We start from the raw sequence: 22,165 nt of genomic DNA, 5'->3' as shown, positions 1-22,165 counted from the left end.
GGCTTTGGAAGAAATTTAACCACATTTGGTTGATTCTCTGGACCACAACCAGAATCACAAACCATTTCTCTTTGTTTTTATGGTTAGTTTTTTTTTTTTTTTCATTTTGTCTTCTCCTTAAGTCCTCACATTGCTTTGTAATATTCTCCTGTACCCTTAATGTCACATGCATATCATATCTATCTGTGGATTTAATATTTGTAATTTGTTGCAGAAAACAATATCAGATATTCATGTCAGCCACAAGAACAATGAATCCCTGAAAAGTCTATTCAACGACAAGAATTAAAATTAAAAGAAAAAATATCTCACAAGTTTATCATTGCTTCTCTTTTATTCATTGCATGCACATTTTGTTAAATTATTATTACCTTAAAGTGCTTTCTGAAAGCCGATTCTCTGTTCTTCGCTGGCAGAATATTGTGTGGTAATTAACAAAATGTAAAACATACTAAGACAAACCACGTGGTGAACAACTATGATTGTGTTTCTTTCCTCTTTTTTATGACTAGGAATCATGTTTTGTTTTTCATAACACCACCTCATGTCAATGTATGTCTACGTTATATGTTATTTTAGTTTCAATAAAAATTAAAAGAAAATCACAAATTTTAGAAAAAAATAATTAATTTAAATTAGATATTATTTTATAAATTAAAAAATATATATTAATATTAAAGCAGTTTTTATTATTAATAAAAATTTATAAACTAAATTTTAAATTAATTTAAATCACTACCAAAATTTTAATTTTCAACTTTAGAATCTATTGGAATCTAAATTAATTGATAGTTAATTAGATACTAATTTAAAAAAATTTAGATATCGATAATTTTATAATTTATAAAATAATATTTAATTTAATGATATAATAATTAATTAAAATTAATTTAAACATTTATTTCACTTATTTATATAAATAAAAGATATTTATGTGAATTAGGATAAGTTTAAAAAATTGTCTACTGAGAAAATAAGATGAAGTATTAGACAATATACCTGTATTTTTTTTTTAATGAAAGGTATTTTTATTTGTAAAAATATTTTTTATTTAATAATTAAATTATGACTTTATTTAGGAAACCTTTTTCTTTAACCTCTTTTTAGATAGTTTTCGTGATACCCAAAAACATTTATAGCTTTTTGTGATTCTTATGTTGTTAGAATAAAGATTATAAAGTTGATGATATTTGGTAAAGATAAACTGAATTGTGAAAGTTGATAGACACTGAGTCCCTCACGATTTCACTTTCAAAAAGAAATATGTTTTGTTTTTGTGTGGAGATTTTCGTACAGAAAAATGATTTTGCTGTGTAAATTATTCTTTTGTGCATGGAAAGAATGTTATACGAGAAAGTTGACACCACGTTTCTCCTGCAAACGGCCAAATTTCCTTTTCATTTACCAATCAAGAAGAGAAAAAATCCCAGTGTTAGAAAATATTGCCATAAGGGAATCACTTTTGTACACTCTCTCAGTTTCTATTACATTTAGGTTACTGTCATAGCTGCCCATCAACCAATCATTCATTTCAATGGGAGGAATACCAAACTTCAATTTTTCAAAAAATTAGGACCAACTTTAACCAAAATCTATGCTTTCTTTATCTACCAATTCTAATGAAATTCACCGTTATGTTCAGTAAGTTTATCTTAGGTAATATGCTACTATGCAAAGCGTACACTAAAAAGAAAACAAAATAAAAACCAATTTAGAGACAAAAAAATATTAGTTACTATAATGACTAAATTAGAGACTAAAAAAAAATTGATTTTTAAATTAATTTATATTATTGTTAGATGGTAGTATCTAATTAGCAACTAAAATTTTTGTTAACAAATTTAGAATCTAAATAATTGATAGTTAAAACATTGGTTATTAATTAGATACCAATTTAGAAACTATTTAACAATAATATAAATTAATTTAGAAATCAATTTTTTATTACTTTCTGAAATAGTATTTAATTTAATCACAATAACAATTAATTATTTTTTTTTAAAATTAATTTTTATTTAATAATTTTATTGTAATGGTAAAAGTTTCATACTCTAGTTTTTCTTCCAGTTTTTCATAATAGATTTTTATAATATTATGTTTCGATTGGTCTAGGTTTAAGGTTTTTTTTTTTTTTATAAATTTTGGCTTAATTCTTTAATTTTTTATATTGGTGTGTATTTTTTTTAATGATAATTTTTTATGTGATAAAATATTATCGTTGAATCATGAAGTGTCAATTTCGCTAAAATATTAAATTTCATAATAATATATAACATAAAGTTTTATTAAAAAAAATAAAAGTTCCAAATTTAATTACTATTTATCGAATAACACAATTGTGATGTTCATTATAGAATTTTCATTTTAATATTATTCATGTATGTTAACGACAACATGCGAAAGACTAACCAATACAAAAAGGAACACATTAGATACTCTCAAATGCATTTTCAATGAAATTTCGTAACATTTATTTACTAAAACATACTAATTTTTTTACTAATTTACCTTTATTACATTTGTTACAATATTTTTTATAATAAATGTTACTAATTTATGCAAGATAATTGCACTTAATTACATATATTTTTGACTTTCTTTTTTTCTATTTAATTGATTCTACATATTACCTATTTTGACATGTTTCTATACTAAACCAAAAACCTCTCATTCACTAGAATTTGGAAGTATAACAAGTTTTGATTATAGTAACTAGGGATTTCAGTGTGAGGAGTGGCGTATAAATTTTATCTACTTTGATGTATTAGCACATGCCATAAATGTAATGAAAGTGTTGCCCTAGAATCTATTTTTGTCCAAATAATATGAAAAGTGACTTTCTATATAGTTTGTAACATAATCAATCTAGAAGTATTTTTTTAGGAAAAAAACAACAACTATATATACAATAGAGATAACTAGATTAGGGTTTTATAAAACAATGCAAGATTGAAATAGATCATGAGATAGAAAATGATCTCATAAGGCTAAGTTTTGGATAAACATTAAGACATTTTTAAAAAACGAAAAGAAAAAGAAGTACTATAATAAAACTTTAAAAAGTTATACTTTGACATTTATATAAGATAAGATACTTCCACTTTATAACCTATTTTACTAATATAATAGTATATATTGAAATTTTATATTAAAATGTAAAATAAACATAATTAAAATAATAATATATTAAATTATAAAATGGAAGTAAATTTTTAAGTGTCAACATATCGATATTTGTAAGACTTATTAAACCGAAGTCGATCATATTTACATAAAAAAAATATTCATGTTTTATCGATCTCATTATTTTCCAAAACAAAGATAGAAAGTTTGGTAATTAAAAAAAATAAAATTATGAGTGTGTTATTGGAAAGACGTCAACACATGTTACATAACAATTATACAAAGATTCAGTGCAAAAAATATTTACATCAATAATTAATACCATTAATCAATAATACTTTTTTCTGATAATGTTTAATGATGGAAGATTTTTGTTGTATTTTTTCTTTTTGTTATTGTGAGATATTAAAATTATCTGATTTTGTTGTGAGATTTCTCTACAGTAATTTTTTTATAAGAGTTGAGGTATCTTGAAATATTTCTATTTATTTATTTTATTAATAAAGAAATAAAAATAATCAATAATTATATTTTTCCTAAATTTTTATAACATTGAAAATGTATATATTTGTACAAATTATCCAAAAAATAATACAAAAAAATTACAAGAAAATCCACATTCTACTAGGGCTGTTTAAAATTATCCATTTTTTACATTAATTTTTAGTACAACCAATATAAACAATATTTTCTAAGTCAATTTTAAAGTAATTGATGTAGAATATATACTTGTTCAAGTATCATGGTATACTAAATTATTTTGGAGTAACCATTGTAAAATATCATATTTTAAAAGGCTTTTTTGTAGTAAAAGTAGAATTCTAAAATTATATATCCAACTTGACTGAGTTTGATGTTTCAAACTTCACTCCTATTTTTTTTTCTCTTTTTTTCAATGATTTTATTTTCAAATGGATTCTTTTGTGACCTAATGACACAACAACTTAAAACAACTTTATGAAAAATTGATGTGGCTTGTCTTCATTTCTTCACAAGTTTTGTCCAACAATAGGGGTTTGAGAATACAAACAACTTTAGGGATTAGGGTTGTCCTTGGTTAAAGGATAGTAATGCCCCTCACATGGTCAAGCTAAAATCTTGCTTGTGAGAAACCTATTAAAATTGCACCGTTGGATATTATAATATAAAAATGATTTGGATAAGATTCATCACATAGAAGTTAGAACCTCGATAAATGGATGCATATAATTATAGTCATATTTATATTTAAATTAATGTCCTTGTTTAAAGAACAATTTGTTGAAACTTTCGATAAGAAATCCATGATAAGAGAGAAATAAATGTTTAGTGGCATCCCTTACATAGGTAGTATGCACCATGTCTACTTCCATACCTATTTCTCTCTTTTTTTTGGGTAATTAAATAATTGCGATTTTTTATTTTTACGATGTAAAATTATCACGAATATTGTGACCCAACACATGACTATGGCAATTGCAAGCCAATTACGTTAGACTTCTTGAAGGACCCATTGAATTTATCTCAAGAATAAATTTATCTAAATATTAAAATGTTTTCAATGAGATGAATATAAATATTTTATTAGTTAAAAAAATTTGTAAATAAAAAAATTAATTATTTAAAGTTTATTTTATAATAAAATGATTGTTTCTTTAAAATCAAATTTATCTATTTTTTTATTTTTTTAGAGTGTGAGTTGATGGTTCATCTTTTCAAGTTTAAAGATCAATTTAATAACGTTAGTAAAAAGTAAAATAATTTTCTGTTTATTAGAATTACATTAGATCGTTTTAAAATGGTTCGGATCATTGAACTTTTTAAAAAAATTTGAAACTGAATTGATTTTGCTCTTTAATATAAAGATTAAAAGGATAATTATTACCGGACAAAATTATTAGACTTAATTAGACTTAACTACAGGAATATAATCACTATTAATGAGTCTATAATTAGACTTAATTATAGGAATATAATCACTATTAATGGGTCTATAGTGTTAGAAAAAGAATCTGTACGGTTCTAATGCTATGGTTATATATATATATATATATATATATCATTGCTATAGATGAAAGACTGATTGAATAAAACAGAAAATATTCTTTCCTGGTATCAGAGCACAAAACTCTGATACCCGACAAACACAAAACAAAGGTAACGGTGCACAAGGCAGATGCACCAGAAAAGAATAATGCCAACAAAGCAGAGCACGAAAGAGGAGGTGCTAAGAAGACCTACTCGCCATATGATCTCAACGCGAGACTGCACATAACTTGTGGGAAGACATTAAAGAAAGATTCTCGGTCGTGAATGGACCTAGAATTCAACAACTAAGGTCGGACTTGTCAAGATGCAAGCAGGAGGGAATGGTGGTGGCAACTTACTTTGGAAAATTGAAGGTCCTTTGGGATGAGCTTGCTAACAGTGACAAAATTCCATCTTGTAGGTGTGGTGGATGCAAGTGTGGGATTGGTGCTCAGTTGGAAAAACGAAGGGAGGAGGAGAAGGTTCATCAACTCCTTACGGGGTTGGATGACGCAAGCACATTTTGGCCTCAGACCCATTGCCGTCTCTGAACCGCGTATATGCTATGTTGGTACAAGAAGAAAGAGTGAGAATGATGGCCAAATCAACGGAAGAAAGGGGGTTGGTCGTGGGTCTCGCGATGCAGGCCAACTACAAAGAAAAAGGGCGTGGAGATATGGTAGAAAAATTAATGACGTGCAGTCATTGCGGTAAAAATGGTCACGACATGAAGGGATGCTTCCAATTGATCGGATATCCCGAATGGTGGGGTGACAGACCAAAAAGTGAAGGCAAATGGAACGGCAGGGGACGCCAAGGGATGCGAAACAAAGGTAACCCGACACGTGCAAATGTGGCACACGCTAGTGGAAGCAACAGTCAAGCCAACAATGACGACAAGAAACTTGAGATGGCAGGTCTGACCAATGAACAATGGAAGCTACTGGTTGATATGATCAGCAAACAAAAATCAAATGAATCAGAGAAAATGACTGGTAAGAGCATTTGGGATTTGTGGATTATTGACAGTGGGGCATCAAACCATATGACCGGGTCACTGGAAAATTTGAGTGAAAACTATACAAGGGTGTCCCGTAGGGTTACCCGATGGTGAACGTGTTCTAGCTTGCGAACAGGGAACAGTGACTCTTGAAGAAGGACTTGAATTGAAAAATGTCCTTTATGTTCCCAAATTAAAATGCAATTTACTTTCAGTACCTCAATTGACGGATGAAGAAAATTGTGTTGTAATAAATTGTGTATTATACAGGACCGCACTTCGAGGACGCTGATTGGAGCAGGTGAACGGAAAGATGGGCTTTATTGGTATCGTGGGGTACGGAAGACTCAAGCATGTCATGTCAAGATGGAAAATCAACTAGCACTTTGACACCAAAGATTAGGACATTCGTCATTTAAGATTGTGCAAATGCTTCCTGATATAAGTGGGAAATGTACTCGTGATGAGTTGAATAAAGTTTGTGAAGTTTGTGAAAAATCGAAACAAACGAGAGATAAGTTTTTCTTAAGTGCGCATCAAGCTTTGAATATTTTTGATTTAATTCATTGTGACTTATGGGGTCCTTATAAAACTCCTTCATCCTGTGGTGCTTCATATTTTTTGACAATTGTGGATGATTGTTCACGGGCAGTTTGGATCTATTTGTTAAAAGAAAAAACAGAGGTATCAGTGACTTTGAAAAAAAAATTCACACTCGTTGAGAGGCAATACAACAAATGTGTTAAAATGGTTCGCTCTGACAATGGAACCGAATTCATGTGTCTAAAACAATATTTCATTCAACAAGGTATCCTTCACCAAACTTCCTGTGTCGGGACCCCGCAACAAAATGGACGCATCGAACGCAAGCATCGGCATATTCTGAATGTTGCTCGGTCATTACGGTTTCAAGGCAATCTTCCCGTTAAATTTTGGGGGGAATGCGTTTTGACTGCAGGCTACTTAATCAATCTCACACCATCCTCCATTCTAAAAGGAAAAACCCCTTATGAAGTGATCCATGGATGTGTACCCAGTTACGCGCACTTACGAGTATTTGGTTCATTATGTTATGCTCATAATCAAAATAGACAGCGGGATAAATTTGATAGTCGTAGCCTAAAATGTGTGTTTGTCGGGTATCCATATGGCCAAAAAGGATGGAAATTATTTAATTTGGAAACAGAAACTTTCTTTGTCTCTCGTGATGTACATTTTTTCGAAAATAAATTTCCATATTTTGAAACCAAAAAGATGGACACTGCACCACCATTGCAAAACCCAATTATTGCCAACTCTTTAGAAACTGGAACGGACCCACATTTTCTTCATGAAGTTGCCTCCTCAAACCTAGATGAATGCATCGTCAACCAACCCATTGCATCTCCCATCCCAGCCAAGGAGGATGCTACCCTCACAGATGACTTTGACCACACTATCAACGACTCCGATCCGTGTATAGAAGCCTCGACGCTACCCGCGGATCCACCGCCGCGTCCGACGGAGACGACGCCGTCGGTTTCTTCACCACCGCTGACGGCCGCGGTTCCCCTTGGGCGAGGGCATCGCGCGAAGCTGCCTTCCGTACGGTTACGCGATTTTGTCGCAGCCACCACGATACCGTCAAGCCCCTCTGTTCCGTCACCTCCTTCAACAGAATCCTCAGGTGTTTCATATCCTATACATGATTTTGTGAATTGTGATTCCTTTTCTAAACATCATCAAAGTTTTCTTGCCTCTTTACACACCGAGCAGGAACCCCTGTTCTTTTCTCAAGCGGTCCGAGAACCCCAGTGGCGTGATGCTATGGCACAGGAGATTCATGCTCTCGAACTCAATGACACCTGGAAACTCGCCGCTCTCCCTCCTGGAAAGAAGGCACTTGGGTGTAAATGGATCTACAAAATCAAATACAACTCGGATGGAACAATTGAAAGATTCAAGGCTCGATTGGTAATTCTAGGCAATCATCAAGTGGAGGGTTTGGATTACAACGAGACGTTTTCTCCTGTCGTAAAGACGGTAACCATTCGCACAACTCTAGCAGTAGCAGCCGCAAAAGATTGGGAGCTTCATCAGATGGACGTTCACAATGCGTTTCTCCATGGTGATCTTGATGATGAGGTTTATATGAAACTCCCTCCTGGCTTCCAAGAATCTCAACCAGGGGCAGTGTGCAAGCTTCAAAAGTCTCTATATGGCCTCCGACAGGCCCCCAGGTGTTGGTTTGCTAAACTATCTTCTTCTCTCACTCGTTACGGCTTCCAACAATCCCCGAAGGATCATTCCCTGTTTACTCTCAATAATAATGACATACAGTTGGTTGTGCTAGTCTACGTTGATGATCTTGTGATTGCAGGGAATAATGGTACTGCCATCCAATGTTTTAAAGGCTACTTAAATCAATGCTTTCATATGAAAGATTTAGGTCGCCTCAAGTACTTCCTGGGGGTTGAAGTTGCTCGCTCCCCCAACGGAATCTTCCTTTGTCAGAGGAAATATGCCTTAGATATCATTACTGAAGTCGGATTGTTGGGTGCGAAGCCCGCCACTACACCATGTGAAGAAAATCACAAATTGAGCTCCGCTACTGGTTCTTTTCTTTCTGACCCGGCTACTTATCGTAGACTTGTTGGGAGGTTAATTTATCTGTGTTTCACTCGACTTGACCTTGCCTACAGTGTCCAAGCTTTATCTCAATTTATGCAAAATCCACGCTCCAAGCATTGGCAAGCTGCTCTTCGTGTTGTTCGATATTTAAAGGGGCATCCTGGACAAGGAATACTCCTACCTCGAGAGAACAACTTACAACTCTTTGGGTGGTGTGATTCTGATTGGGCAAGTTGTCCACTGACACGGAAATCTCTCACCGGATGGTTTATTCAACTCGGCACTTCCCCAATCTCTTGGAAAACCTAGAAACAACAAACGGTTTCTGCCTCCTCTGCTGAGGCTGAATATCGATCAATGGCTAAGACCACCCGAGAATTAAAGTGGATTAAAGACATTCTCGCTTCTCTACATGTTCCTCATCCTGACCCAATTCGTCTTTATTGTGATAGTCAAACAGCACTTCACATTGCTAAAAACCCGGTCTTCCACGAACGCACCAAACACATTGAAGTTGACTGCCACCTTGTTCGAGATGAAATCATTCACAAGCGCCTTCTTCCATCCTATGTGCCCACACATACACAACTAGCTGACCTTTTCACCACAGCTCTCGGTGCTAAAAAGTTTGGAGCCATCTTGGTCAAGTTGGGCATTCAAGACTTACATGCTCCAACTTGAGGGGATATTACCGGACAAAATCATTATTAGACTTAATTAGACTTAATTACAGGAATATAATCACTATTAATGAGTCTATAATTAGACTTAATTATAGGAATATAATCACTATTAATCTATTAATGGGTCTATAATTAGTCTTAATTACAGATGTTATGTTAGAAAAAGAATTTGTACGGTTCTGTACGGTTCTAATGCTATGGTTATATATATGTATCATTGCTATAGATGAAAGACAGATTGAATAAAACAGAAAATATTCTTTCAATAATTAAACTTTTTTTTATTGTTTGTATATAATTACGTTTTATGTTTAAAAATATATGTTTGCATGTAGGATTTGATGGGAAAAGATAATTTTTGCTAGTCTAAAGTGATAGTAATATATATTTGGTTCAATGTTGAAGGTGATAGTCTAATTTTTTTTATTTTTTTTGAAATAGCTATAATTTTAGGTAAGGAAAGTTAAATAGACTTTGATAGAACCTTAGAGTAGAAGATCTGATTTACATGATAAGACTTGGTCACATTTATACATTGATTCATTTAGGAATGATATATTTTATATGAATTGTTGGATTTTTTTTGTTTGTGGAAATGTAAAATAAGGGTGTGATATTTTTGGACATTTTAATTATGAATTGATATTGTGAAGGTTGTTTTGAAAGGTTGAATAAATGTGGATGAATTTTTTATTGACGAAAGAATAGATTATAACACAAGTAAAGTTTTGATTGAGTTCGAAACTTGAGAAACTATTGTTGATTTTTGTTATTTTTCTTTGAAATAGATATTTGATTTGAATAGTTGATGAACTATTTTGTTTTATTAAATTAGGTTGAAATAATGGAACATGAAATATAGGATAAATTGGTATGTATTGAATACTCAAATTGTACAAGAATTTTTTTAAGCGAGACATACACTACTCAAGCAAAGTTAAGACACTAAGTTGGTTTTGCTCTGTACATGATTTTTTTTCTTAAACGATACATATCTTGCTTTTATAGCATAGTTCTTGCATAAATGTGTAATATATCACTCAAGCGAAAATTAAACGATAAAATAGACTTTCTATCGACTCAGTTTTTGTTTAAGCGGGAATTGTATTAATCAAGCAAAGACAATATATGCTTAAATTTAACTCAAGCTATTTTTTTTTAAAAAAAAAAAACTACTTTGGTTTTAAAAATGTGTTTCTTTAATTAAATAACTATGATTATTCTATATAGTTGTATAAAAAAAATATTAGTTGTGAATGTAAGTTGATATAAATTGATGGTTGATTATGTGATGTAGACATAATATCAAAGAGGTAATATCATGTGTTGTATAATGATGAATTATATTGAATTCGTGATGCTTGTAAAATGATTATTCTACTTTTTATTATTTATTGGACTCATGTAGAAAATGATATTATTCTACTTTTTATTATTTATTGGACTCATGTAAAAAATGATATCAGGTCGTGAGAGTTAATAGAGGTTTCTATGACTTATTTTACACTTTGAAATATAATGTCAACTAAGTTTATTTTTTAGTTGTGGTTGTTTCTTATAAATCAAGTTAGCTAGATTATTTTTTTTATTGATGTGTATTGAGGATTTTTTTTATCATTGTTTGTAGAAATTATTTTTCAATTCACTCCACCACTTTTATTTTTTTAAAAGTTGGTCATGGTTTTTTTTCTCATATTGAGTGGGAAACTTTCAATCATCCTTAACTAAGATTATTTTTTACAATGAAAATGTCTACATCAAAATATCCTAAAAAATATGCTTAAAGTAGCTTCACACAAACAAATTTTCTGAAAAGACAAAATGTTAGAGTTGCAAGGTCATCAAACTATATCAAGCCCTATGCATTTCGTTGAAAAGGGAAGAAGCTACTTGCCTATACTTGATAAATCATGTTGTGTATTAGAGAAGTTGTGTAAAGAGGCCACATGCATTCAATGTTTCTTGAAGAGCATTTAGTGTGTCTACATACTTAAACATGGTTAGACGATAACCAAAGAAGATGAAAGGCTTGTAAACTTTACAACGACTCCAAAAGGATTTGCAACAACTTTTTTCTTCTCAACTCTATAAAGAATATTTTTGTGAAGAATAAAGGTTGCAGCAATCCTAAGCCTTTTATGTGTGAGAAAGAACATTATTTGCGTTCATAACTAACTAGAAGAGTGTTCTTAAACTTGAATCTATTTTAGGACATTAATCTCTTTTGGTGAGAAAAACTATGTGAACTTTTATATCACAATCTTTGTTTTTCAAAGTGTTTTAGTCAAGAGTGGTTGAGTCCAAACAATATAGTGTCTAAGGAAGAACATTAATTGTGTTCATAGCTAACTAGAAGAGTGTTTTTAAACTTGTATCTATTTTAGGATATTAATCAATTTTAGTGAGAAAATTTGTGATCTTTTAGATCACAACCTTTTGTTTATCAAAGTGTTTTAGCCAAGAGTCGTTTGATCCAAATAATACTCAAGTTTAGCTAAAGGTAATTGTGCCCAAACATACCATGTCCAAGTAATACTTGTAGTTTAGCTAGAAGTGATTGGGTCTAAGTAATACTTGTATCTTACAAGAGTAGTGTGCATTAATGAAAACTTCATTAGGTTTATAAAGAATTCGATGTAGTCTTTGTGTTTCAGATGAACTAAAAATCATGTGTGTAATTCTCTTTATCTCTTATTTTTATTGAATGTTATTTATTTGCAACTAAAGTAAGGAGAAGTTTTGTTAAAACATGTTTTTAAAAATAAATTTTTAACATTGTGTTTGTTTTGTTGAACTTGCATCTGACTTAAGAAAAATAACATTAAACTTTGTCTCTTAATGTTTATCATGATGAATCTTTGCAAGAAAAAATCAAAAATTTTAAATATAGATTAAACTCTTTCTTCTTGTATTTTTTACATATTCTAAAAAAAATTACAACTAAAGATACAACTCCATACCAAAAATTCGAAATCAACTAAAATAAAGTAACTTCACTAATTCCCCTTTTAACATACACTTTAAGTAATTTCTAAAAAAAAAACAAGATGACACCAAAGTCTAAGAAACCTTGTGCAATATAACCAAACAATAGAAAACATTACCAAAAAAATCAATTTATCTATGTAATAAATTTTTTAATTGATCAAATAAAAAATAGTCCAAACACTAAAAAATCAATAGATTTTCAAAGTAAAAAAACACTTACTAAAAATAAAATAAGGTAAGATGTTTTAGAATTCAATAACTTCTATTCTGTTCATGAAATATTTTTTTGAGAAAGAATGATAATAGAAGAAATAATTTTAAAAAAAATCATTAAAAGGATTAGGCCTTATCCTAAGCAATTTATACTGTGCACTTTCGGTAATAATAAAAAATATATTTTAATCTTTGAAATGTTAAATATCTTACCATTACATTTTGATATTAAGTTTCCGTGATATTAAATTTCGGATAAAATTTTGTTATTTAATTACAATTTTAAGAACTAATTTAATAAAACTCAAAGACAATACTGTCTTTTAGCTATGATATCCTGAAATTTATTTTTATTATTTTACATATTTAGAGATTCAATTGTTTTTTTTTTTTCCTTTAAAGACTAAATTGACGATGTCCCACAAGTATTAATAATCTCTTATTATCGTTAACTAAAACCCTACACAAAACACATCATCATTAAGAGGGAAAAGGACACAATTTATTGGGCAAGAAAAGGACAATATTTAACCATAGTTAAGCCTTTAAACATAATAAGTTTTTTAAACTTAAAGTCAGACTTAATCTAGTTACCTTAATTATATGAATACCTAACTCAAACTTTTAAAAATCTATTTGACTTGTAAGGTTATTAGAAACCTTAATTTACAATAAAGTATTGTAAATATATTACCAAAACTATCTCTAAATAAGTATTTAATATTTTATCTTTTTAATAAAGAAGTTTGACATAACTAAACTTAACAAATAAATTAAGTGATAATTTTATTTAAATTTCACTAATACTAATTGAATTTTCTTAGGAAAGATTATCCGTTAAGTGAAGAAAGTGATGTTAGAGATAATTCAAAGTCACATTGATGAACAATGAGAATTTATATCATATTCTTACCTACTTCTCCATTTCCCACTTAGCTTTAAATGCAATAAATATGAAATTATTAGTTAGCTGAAAAAAAGAGAGAATTTATTACGAAATTAATAAGAAATTGTAAACGCTATTTATAACCAAAGATACAAGAATTCTATGAAAACTTCTCAACACATAAATAAAACGTAACAGTATTTTTTATCAGTAACTTATAATTAAAATAAAATGATTTTATTCTCTTCTACTTTCTACCTTCCATAATAACAACAACATTAAATTGTAAAAAAAAAACAAAAAACTAATGTTCTCATTTCTAATGCAACGTCAATTATTTTGTTCTTAATTGTGAAAATATTTTATTTATCAGTTCATTTTGAAGAATATAAAAGAAAAATGTTTTAAAAATTTTGAAGTGGGTCACACGACAAGAAGAAGTTAATCAACAAGTTACATTGAGACAAGCATATCTCTGCAAGGGGCTCACATGTGCACTACACAATCCATGATTCATCTAATCATTAAGTACTAAAATAATTCAAATTTAAAAGTTTTTTTATTTTTATATAAAAGTTAAAAAAAAACAAAACAGTTAAGAATCCACCGTCTGGTATGGTTCTCTTTCCAAATGAATAACCTATTTTGGTGACAACAAATAATTTTTATAACTATAGGTTCCTACTTAATTAGAGTGAGATTGTTTCAAATTTTGAGTTTAAATTTTAGGTGTGTAGTTATGATTTTATTACAATAGTAATCTTACTTGCTTAAACAAGACTACATTTTGCAATTTGTAAATATCTATGTTATTCTACTCAAGTAAAGGTATAGTTTGGATGGAGTTACATCTATTTTTCAAAATTTTCAAATAATTAATTAGGTCATTGTTTTCATCATTAATATCAAACCATGAAAATATTTCACAAATAAAAAAATTCCAAGAACAAAATGAGTTTCACATATTCAACAACTCTTTAAATTGATACATATTTTCATGCAAACTCTTTTCAAAGAGAGTAGGAAGTGAAACATTTTGTTTCGTCATTAGGGTATTTTTTTATATATTTTTTATATATTTTTTATTTCTTAATTTCAAGCTCTAAAATATTCCACTATACACAATGGTGTTTTCTAATTTAAACTTAAAAATAGGTTGTTACTGTTCCTTCAAATGAATTGAATTAACTAAGTTGTGGAACATAAGTGTGCAAGTTCCCATGTGTTCGTTTCTCATTTCTTTAACTATTTTTTTAAAAAAGAAAAATCTACCTTTTCTCAATTCTTATTTAAAGACTTGCTAACTAACCATGAACATTTATATTCTTTAAAAATTGTGATAAAGTTTGGTTAGAAAAGTTCATATGTGTGTTTGGATCAAGTCAAACATTATTATCAATGATAGAAATACTTGTATTTAAGAATATGGTTGTCTGTCAATACTAGTATACTATATTATGAATTAATTTATATTTTGATTATTGAGAATAAAAAAAAAACTTAACAAGAGGTACAATTTAACTTTAGCAGTAAAAAAATAAAGTAAAATTTTGTTTAGCAGTATTTGATATTTTAAAATAAGGGAGATTAAAAGAAATGTATAAAAGTATTATTTGACAGATAGAGAAAAGAGAATGTGGGTAAAAGAAACGTTAGAAGCGGGTATCACGGAACAGTACGGATTGTACCTTGTTTGGGAGGGTGCGGAAGGGACAAAAGTCATGTGATGTGATGATGGTTTTGTTGGACAGTTGCCATTAGTTACAGCCTAGTCCTACCAAACAAACACGTTTGATTGCCCATTAGGCAATAGGGATTATTACCACACACATGTCTCCACAACACTGGGACCCTTCTTTGTCTCAATCTCTTGTTTTTTTCCTTTCTGTTTCCTTTACCCCAATGCCATGCCATGCAAATATTGCAATCCTCAAACAAACACCACTCTTCTTATAATGTTCTTTTTCAGAATCCAAATTCATACTCATGGATTCTTTAATTATAATTCTATTGGGATGTTAGTTTTTCTGTTTAAAAATGTTAATGGGAGTTAAGTGAAATAATATGACACTTAGTTAAAAGTTTTGCTCACATACTAGATAAAATATGACTTCTTAATTAGTTTGGTAAGAATATGGGAGTGTTTAAATTCATCTATTGATTAACTCTGTTTAACTTTTATACCTTGGCATATTAGTGAAAAAAAGAAAAATAGGAAGTTCAGAATGAAGAGGAAGAATGAACAGTTTTCTTACTTATTACTTATGACAATTTATTTATTTTTGGTATAAGATAATGTGTGTTATTTATTAAAAAAAACGCATGTATTATAAAGTAATTAAATAATAATAAAATAATCTAATAGATTAATTTATTATTGTTTAATGAATTATGAACAAATACATATAAGATACTATGATATTATCTCCTACCAAAAATCTTATGGTAATATGTTTTTGAGTCTTTTTTTTTTCTATGTTGTTCAACTTGCTCATTTCTACTCAATGTGGGTCTTAAACTAACACGTGAATTTCTAAAAATCTTCTTTTTAAGTGAGTTATTTTTACATTGGAATACTCCCAACATTTACTTGTAGTGTCATTTATCTTAATGGGACACACAAACTTTGGATTCTTTAGTCACTTTGTGTACTTTTATGAATTAGTCACTAAGATAAATCATTAACTTTAATACCACTTGGATCTTTTGAGAGAAGATACACGAGAGAGAAATTCAGTTCTAATGAGTCATAAGCAAACTCATCTAAGAGACATGACACTACCTCCAATCCAAAATCTTAAGACATTAAGTTTGTGCATCTTTTTTCCTTACATATTGCTCAAATTTCTCGTTTCTAAGCAATGTGAGACTCAAACTCGCACTTGGATTCCTATCAATCTCCCCATAAAGTGCGAGTCTCTTCCACATTTTGCCCTCAACTTTGACCTTTACTTTTACCTCCATTTATCTTAATGGGACAGGCTTGCCTGGAACACGTAGGCTTTCAATAGAAGGAAATTCATAAACCTATGATTCTTCACTCACTCTTTGAGTTGACCATTACGACAATACTGGATCTAATACCAATGTTGGATCTTTCTAGGGGTGAAATACACCAAGGAGATCTGACACCAACAAGTCATAAATAAACTTATATAAGACACTACACCAAACCTCCTACCCAAAACCTTAAGATAATAAGTTTTTGTGTCTTTTTCCTTATATGTTGTTCAACTTTCTCATTTCTACTATATCTGAAACTCAAACTCATACTTGAATTCCTAACATTAAACATTTTTTATTGGATCGAGTGCTTATCATTAGGTCAAAAGTTATAAGTTTTTTTATCCACAATAATGAATTAAAAAAACACAAGTGGTGTTTCAACCCATATACAAAAGTTAGATCCATCTAAATGTTATTTAAGCCCAACATATTATACATCTAAAAGTTGGACTACACTCAAAGGCCACAATAGAAACAAAATCCCCAAACCAAAAGATACCTTGTAGAAAACTTGTATATCATTCAGAAAACTCTTCAAATAAAAGATATCACAACTAAAAGAAAATTTTCCTACCCAGTACTAACATATCAATCCACATGTTCAGCCGCCTACAAATGCTATACCTCTAAAACATTTTGTACCAAAGTTCTATATGGAAATCATGGTGGAGTGAAAAAAGATTATTGCTATTGTAGTAATATTGCTTAAAATAGAGGAGACGCTCTCCATAAAAAGTAATTAAGTCATCTTGTGCAACAACAACTACAAAGAGAGGGACAATATGAACTCCACACCCAACACCCGAGACAACTGAAGATGGCATAGCAAACTAAACTTGAAGGCAAGATCACCAAAAAAATCCCCAAAAATATGGATTTTAGAGCATAGGGGCAAGACCTTAACAACAGGAAGCTAATGGATGGAGATCAGTGTCATACCTACAAAACACTCATCTGGGTTAGGTAGCTTGATAAATATGTTATCCTTAAACAATTATATAGACTTTATGCATGAAATGGATGTTAGCAAGATTTGATACACATAAAGGGGCACAAACACCAATCAGAATAAGAGAATACTGCTTTTGGCTATTTGTTTGTTATCTAAGCCCGAGACGTAATTTAAACTATCATAAACACTTGAATGCATCTAATTTTTTTATTATTAAAAATAATATCATTTATGAGGTTTCAAATAGACTACAAAATTACTAGATAATGAGATTTAGCATTGTTGTGATGTACTTGTGTTACCCCAAGCCATGAGTCACACATATTCCATATTTGGCTTTTCACCTTACAGATGAAGAACAAATGGCTAGTAGATTCTTCTATATGATCACACATAACAAATCTTTGTCTAGGTACATAAATACCTCTATATATGAAATTATCAACAACTTTTAACTTATTGTGGAACATACGCCATACAAAGAACACAATTGATGGTAAAGGTTTAGTGTGTAAGAAATTATGTAAATTAATTTTTATAAAGTGACTCACATGACTTAGAGTTTGGGCTTTGGGCCCAAATATGATTTAATAATAATAATAGAATTAAAGGCCCATTGGTTAATGTGAGAAATATATATATGATGATATACCTAATGGAAAACCTACATCTGATGGAGATTGGGTACTAAAGGCTATAGGGTTCTGTCTCTGCAAATAATAGTTCTCTCACTGTTAACCATCACGAAAGTGTGTGACAAGTACGGAATTTCTAAGAGATAGATTGGGATAAAGGAGATAAAGTAACTGCTCAATTAGGATCACTCATGGATCAAGGTAAGTGCCTATTTTTTCTTCACTTTATGTTTTGTGTGAGAATCATGATATGATAAGATCTATTTGTGAACATAATTGTATGTGTTCAAATTACGTTTATTCATGAGCCTTGTTGCTCATGTTGTGATTCTCCATTAATGCTTTTCCAAAATCAAAGAACCCTAATTTTAAAATATTTTCAATTTAAGAACTCTAATTTTAAAATTAGGATTTATAGATTAAGATTTTCATTCCTTTATAATAGTTCCCTAATTGGGGTTGAAGAGGGAAAGTGAACCTTTTACGCTAATGCAGAAACATATGTTCTTGGTTACATGATTGTCTTCCAAAATAATCATGGATCAAGGTTTACAAAACGGTGGGTGAATGATGGTGCGCTTGGGTCCAGGTCCTCACGGAATTGAAATATGACCAAATGTTGGATTCAAAGAAATATAATATAATATAATAAAATGCATGAAAAGAATCCAATTAGTGAATCCATGTATGAATTATTCTCTGCCATCATGAAATGCATGAATTCTTTGCTGCACCCCATATTAAAGTTTAATCAATTATTACTTTTCTGTAATTTAGGTTATGTTATAATGTAATTAAATTTACATTTAAATTAAACTTTAATTAATTAATTAAAAGTGAGTAACGAACAATTATTTTCTGTTTTATGTATCATGTTTTAATGTAATTTTATTTGCATTAAATTAAAGTTTAATTAAAATTTTAATGAAATTTTATTATGTTTTAATGTAATTTTATTTGCATTAAATTAAAGTTTAATTAAAATTTTAATGAAATTTTATTATGTTTTAACGTAATTTTATTTGCATTAAATTAAAGTTTAATTAAAGTTTTAATGAAATTTTATTATGTTCATTAAATTAAAGTTTAATTAATAGACTGAAAGTGAGGAATGGAAAATTATTTTTCCGCTTTATGTATTTAATTTTAAATTGAAATTTTGGAATTACTTGTATGATGGATTTGTAATCACCAAAGTGATCAAATCTTTAAGTTTTATTTAATTTCAAATTATGGATGAAATTTTATTTCATATAATGATATTATTTATGGAATTATTTGTATGATAGATTTGTAATCATCAAAGTGATCAAATCTTTATGTTTTATTTAATTCCAAATTATGGATGAAATTTTATTTCAATTAATGATATTATTTATGGAATTATTTGTATGATAGATTTGTAATCACCAAAGTGATCAAATCTTTAAGTTTTATTTAATTCCAAATTATGGATGAATTTTATTTCAATTTATGATATAATTTCTAGAATTATTTGTATGATAGATTTGTTAATCACCAAAGTGATCAAATCTTTAAGTTTTATTTAATTCCAGATTACTGATAAATTTTATTCCAATTACCTATAGAATGGATGCTAAATTATTTATATATATGGGTAAATGGAAATTCATTATTATAGGGCATTTTGGATCACCCAAAGGTTGATTAGTTGTCCTTATAATTAATGGATATGATTGTTGGTAGTGAGTATGTGTTATTAGTTTTGCTTGTATATCTAAAGATAACAAGTGTTTCTAGTTAATGCATATATCTTGCCAAATAAAGTTAATATTATTAGCATCATTATGTTTTGTGTATTAATGGATCTCCCAAAGGAGAACATTAGTATACATAGAATGTTTTCTGAATCTGTATAATATGTTTAGTTTATGACTCGAAGTATTAATGTTAAGCATGTGTGATTGCAGTATCTGTTCCTGTAGCCTTACATTAGCAAGTTACGTCTGTTCCAGTCTTTAATGGTCTAAATTTTTCTGACTGGAGTGAAAAAGTCCAATTTCACTTAGGTATATTGGATCTTGATTTGGCCATTCGAATCGAGAAACCTGCTGCTATTACCGATGATAGTAGCAATAAGGAGAAAGCTCATTATAGGGCTTGGGAAAAGTCAAATAGACTCAGCCTGATGTTTATGCGAATGAGCATAGCAAACAATATTAAGTCTACTCTTCCCGAAACCGAAAATGCAAAAGAATTCATGAAGTCTGTGAAAGAGTGCTCCCAAACAGCTGATAAGTCTCTTGCTAGGACATTAATGACTACATTAATCACCATGGAATTTGATGGTTCTCGTACTATGCACGAACATGTCATTGAAATGACTAATATTGCGGCAAGACTTAAGTCTCTCGGAATGGCAGTGGATGATAATTTTCTCGTACAGTTCATTTTGAACTCTTTACCGTCTGAGTATGATCTTTTCCAAATGAACTATAACACTTTGAAAGATAAGTGGAATATGCATGAATTGCATAGCATGTTAGTTCAAGAAGAGACTAGATTGAAGAATCGAGGAAACCACTCCATACATTATGTGAACAATCAGGGAGCTGGAAAGAAAGGCTTCAAGAAACAAGGAAAGGGTAAAGGACCATTGAAGATAAATGAGTCCTCTACTACGCTCCAGAAGAAGAATGACAAATGTCATTTCTGCAAGAAAGCTGGACATTTCCAAAAGGATTGTCTGAAACGTAAGGCTTGGTTCGAAAAGAAGGGGATTACTTTCAACCCGAACCATAAAGCCAAATGAAAAGTTTGTCTTCATGGGGAATAGAGAGAAGGTTCCAATGGAAGCAATTGGGACTTATCGTTTAATCCTCAACACTGGATTTTATTTAGACCTGATGGATACTTTTTACGTACCTAGTATATCTAGGAATTTAGTGTCATTGTCTAAACTTGATGTGTTGCCGGATACTCTTTTAAATTTGGGAATAGATGTTTCAGTCTATATCAGCATACCTATTTGATTGTATCTGGTACTCTTTATGATGGATTATATAGATTGAATCTCGATAATCTATATTCTGAAACTCTTATGACCTCGCATCATAATGTTGGCATTAAACGTAGTTTAGTGAATGAATGTTCTGCTTTCTTGTGGCACAAACGTTTGGGACATATTTCTAAAGAAAGGATGGAGAGATTGGTAAAGAATGAAATACTTCCAAGTTTGGATTTTACTGATCTGAATGTATGTGTGGATTGTATTAAAGGCAAACAAACAAAACACACAAAGTAGGGAGCCATAAGAAGTACTCAGCTTCTTGAAATTATACACACTGATATATGTGGACCTTTTGATGCAAGTTCTTTCAATAAAGAAAGGTATTTTATCACCTTCATTGATGATTTTTCACGTTATGGTTATGTCTATTTACTGCATGAAAAATCGCAAGCGGTGAATGCCTTGGAAGTTTATATAAATGAAGTGGAAAGGCAATTAGACAGAAAGGTGAAAATTGTCAGGTCAGATAGAGGTGGTGAATATTATGGAAAATATGATGAAAGTGGACAACACCCTGGTCCGTTTGCTAAGTTCCTCGAGAGACGTGGTATTTGTGCTCAATACACAATGCCAGGTTCACCACAACAAAATGGTGTTTCAGAAAGGCGTAATCGAACCTTAATGGATATGGTTAGGAGCATGTTAAGTAAGTCAACTGTACCTGTTTCATTGTGGATGTATGCTTTAAAAACTGCCATGTATCTGTTGAATAGGGTTCCTAGTAAGGCAGTTCAAAAGACACCTTTTGAATTGTGGACAGGAAGGAAACCCAGTTTGAGACACCTACATGTTTGGGGATGTCAGGCAGAAGTCAGAATATACAATCCGCAAGAGAAGAAATTGGATGCAAGAACAATCAGTGGATATTTCATTGGTTATCCAGCAAAGTCAAAAGGGTATATGTTTTACTGTCCTACCCATAACAAGAATTGTTGAATCTGGAAATGCACGGTTCATTGAAAATGGTGAAACCAGTGGGAGTAATACTTCACAAAATGTGGAGATTAAGGAAGTTAGAGTACAAGTTCCTT

General features: G+C 30.3%; 1 protein-coding gene across 1 annotated transcript; it reads left to right on the top strand.

The window, feature by feature from the left end:
* The first annotated feature begins 5,471 nt into the window (after window positions 1-5,471).
* Window positions 5,472-20,876, top strand: LOC150025260 (uncharacterized). The gene is made up of 2 exons (XM_090295690.1): window positions 5,472-5,612; window positions 20,061-20,876. The coding sequence occupies exons 1-2, from the start codon at window positions 5,472-5,474 to the stop codon at window positions 20,874-20,876; spliced, it is 957 nt and encodes a 318-aa protein (XP_090151816.1).
* The last annotated feature ends 1,289 nt before the right edge of the window (window positions 20,877-22,165 follow it).

Source organism: Phaseolus vulgaris, chromosome 9, assembly GCF_051622355.1.
Source record: "Phaseolus vulgaris cultivar YP4 chromosome 9, ASM5162235v1, whole genome shotgun sequence".
Classification (NCBI taxonomy): Eukaryota; Viridiplantae; Streptophyta; class Magnoliopsida; order Fabales; family Fabaceae; genus Phaseolus; species Phaseolus vulgaris.
This window is presented reverse-complemented; position numbering and strand designations above follow the sequence as displayed.

What these genes read in the sequence shown, in the direction of transcription:
- LOC150025260 (XM_090295690.1), top strand. Translation starts at nt 5,472, where the DNA reads ATGGTGGTGGCAACTTACTTTGGAAAATTGAAGGTCCTTTGGGATGAG. An exon ending in AACGAAGGGAGGAGGAGAAG is followed by an intron (nt 5,613 to 20,060) that starts GTTCATCAACTC and finishes GCCTTACATTAG; the next exon opens with CAAGTTACGTCTGTTCCAGT.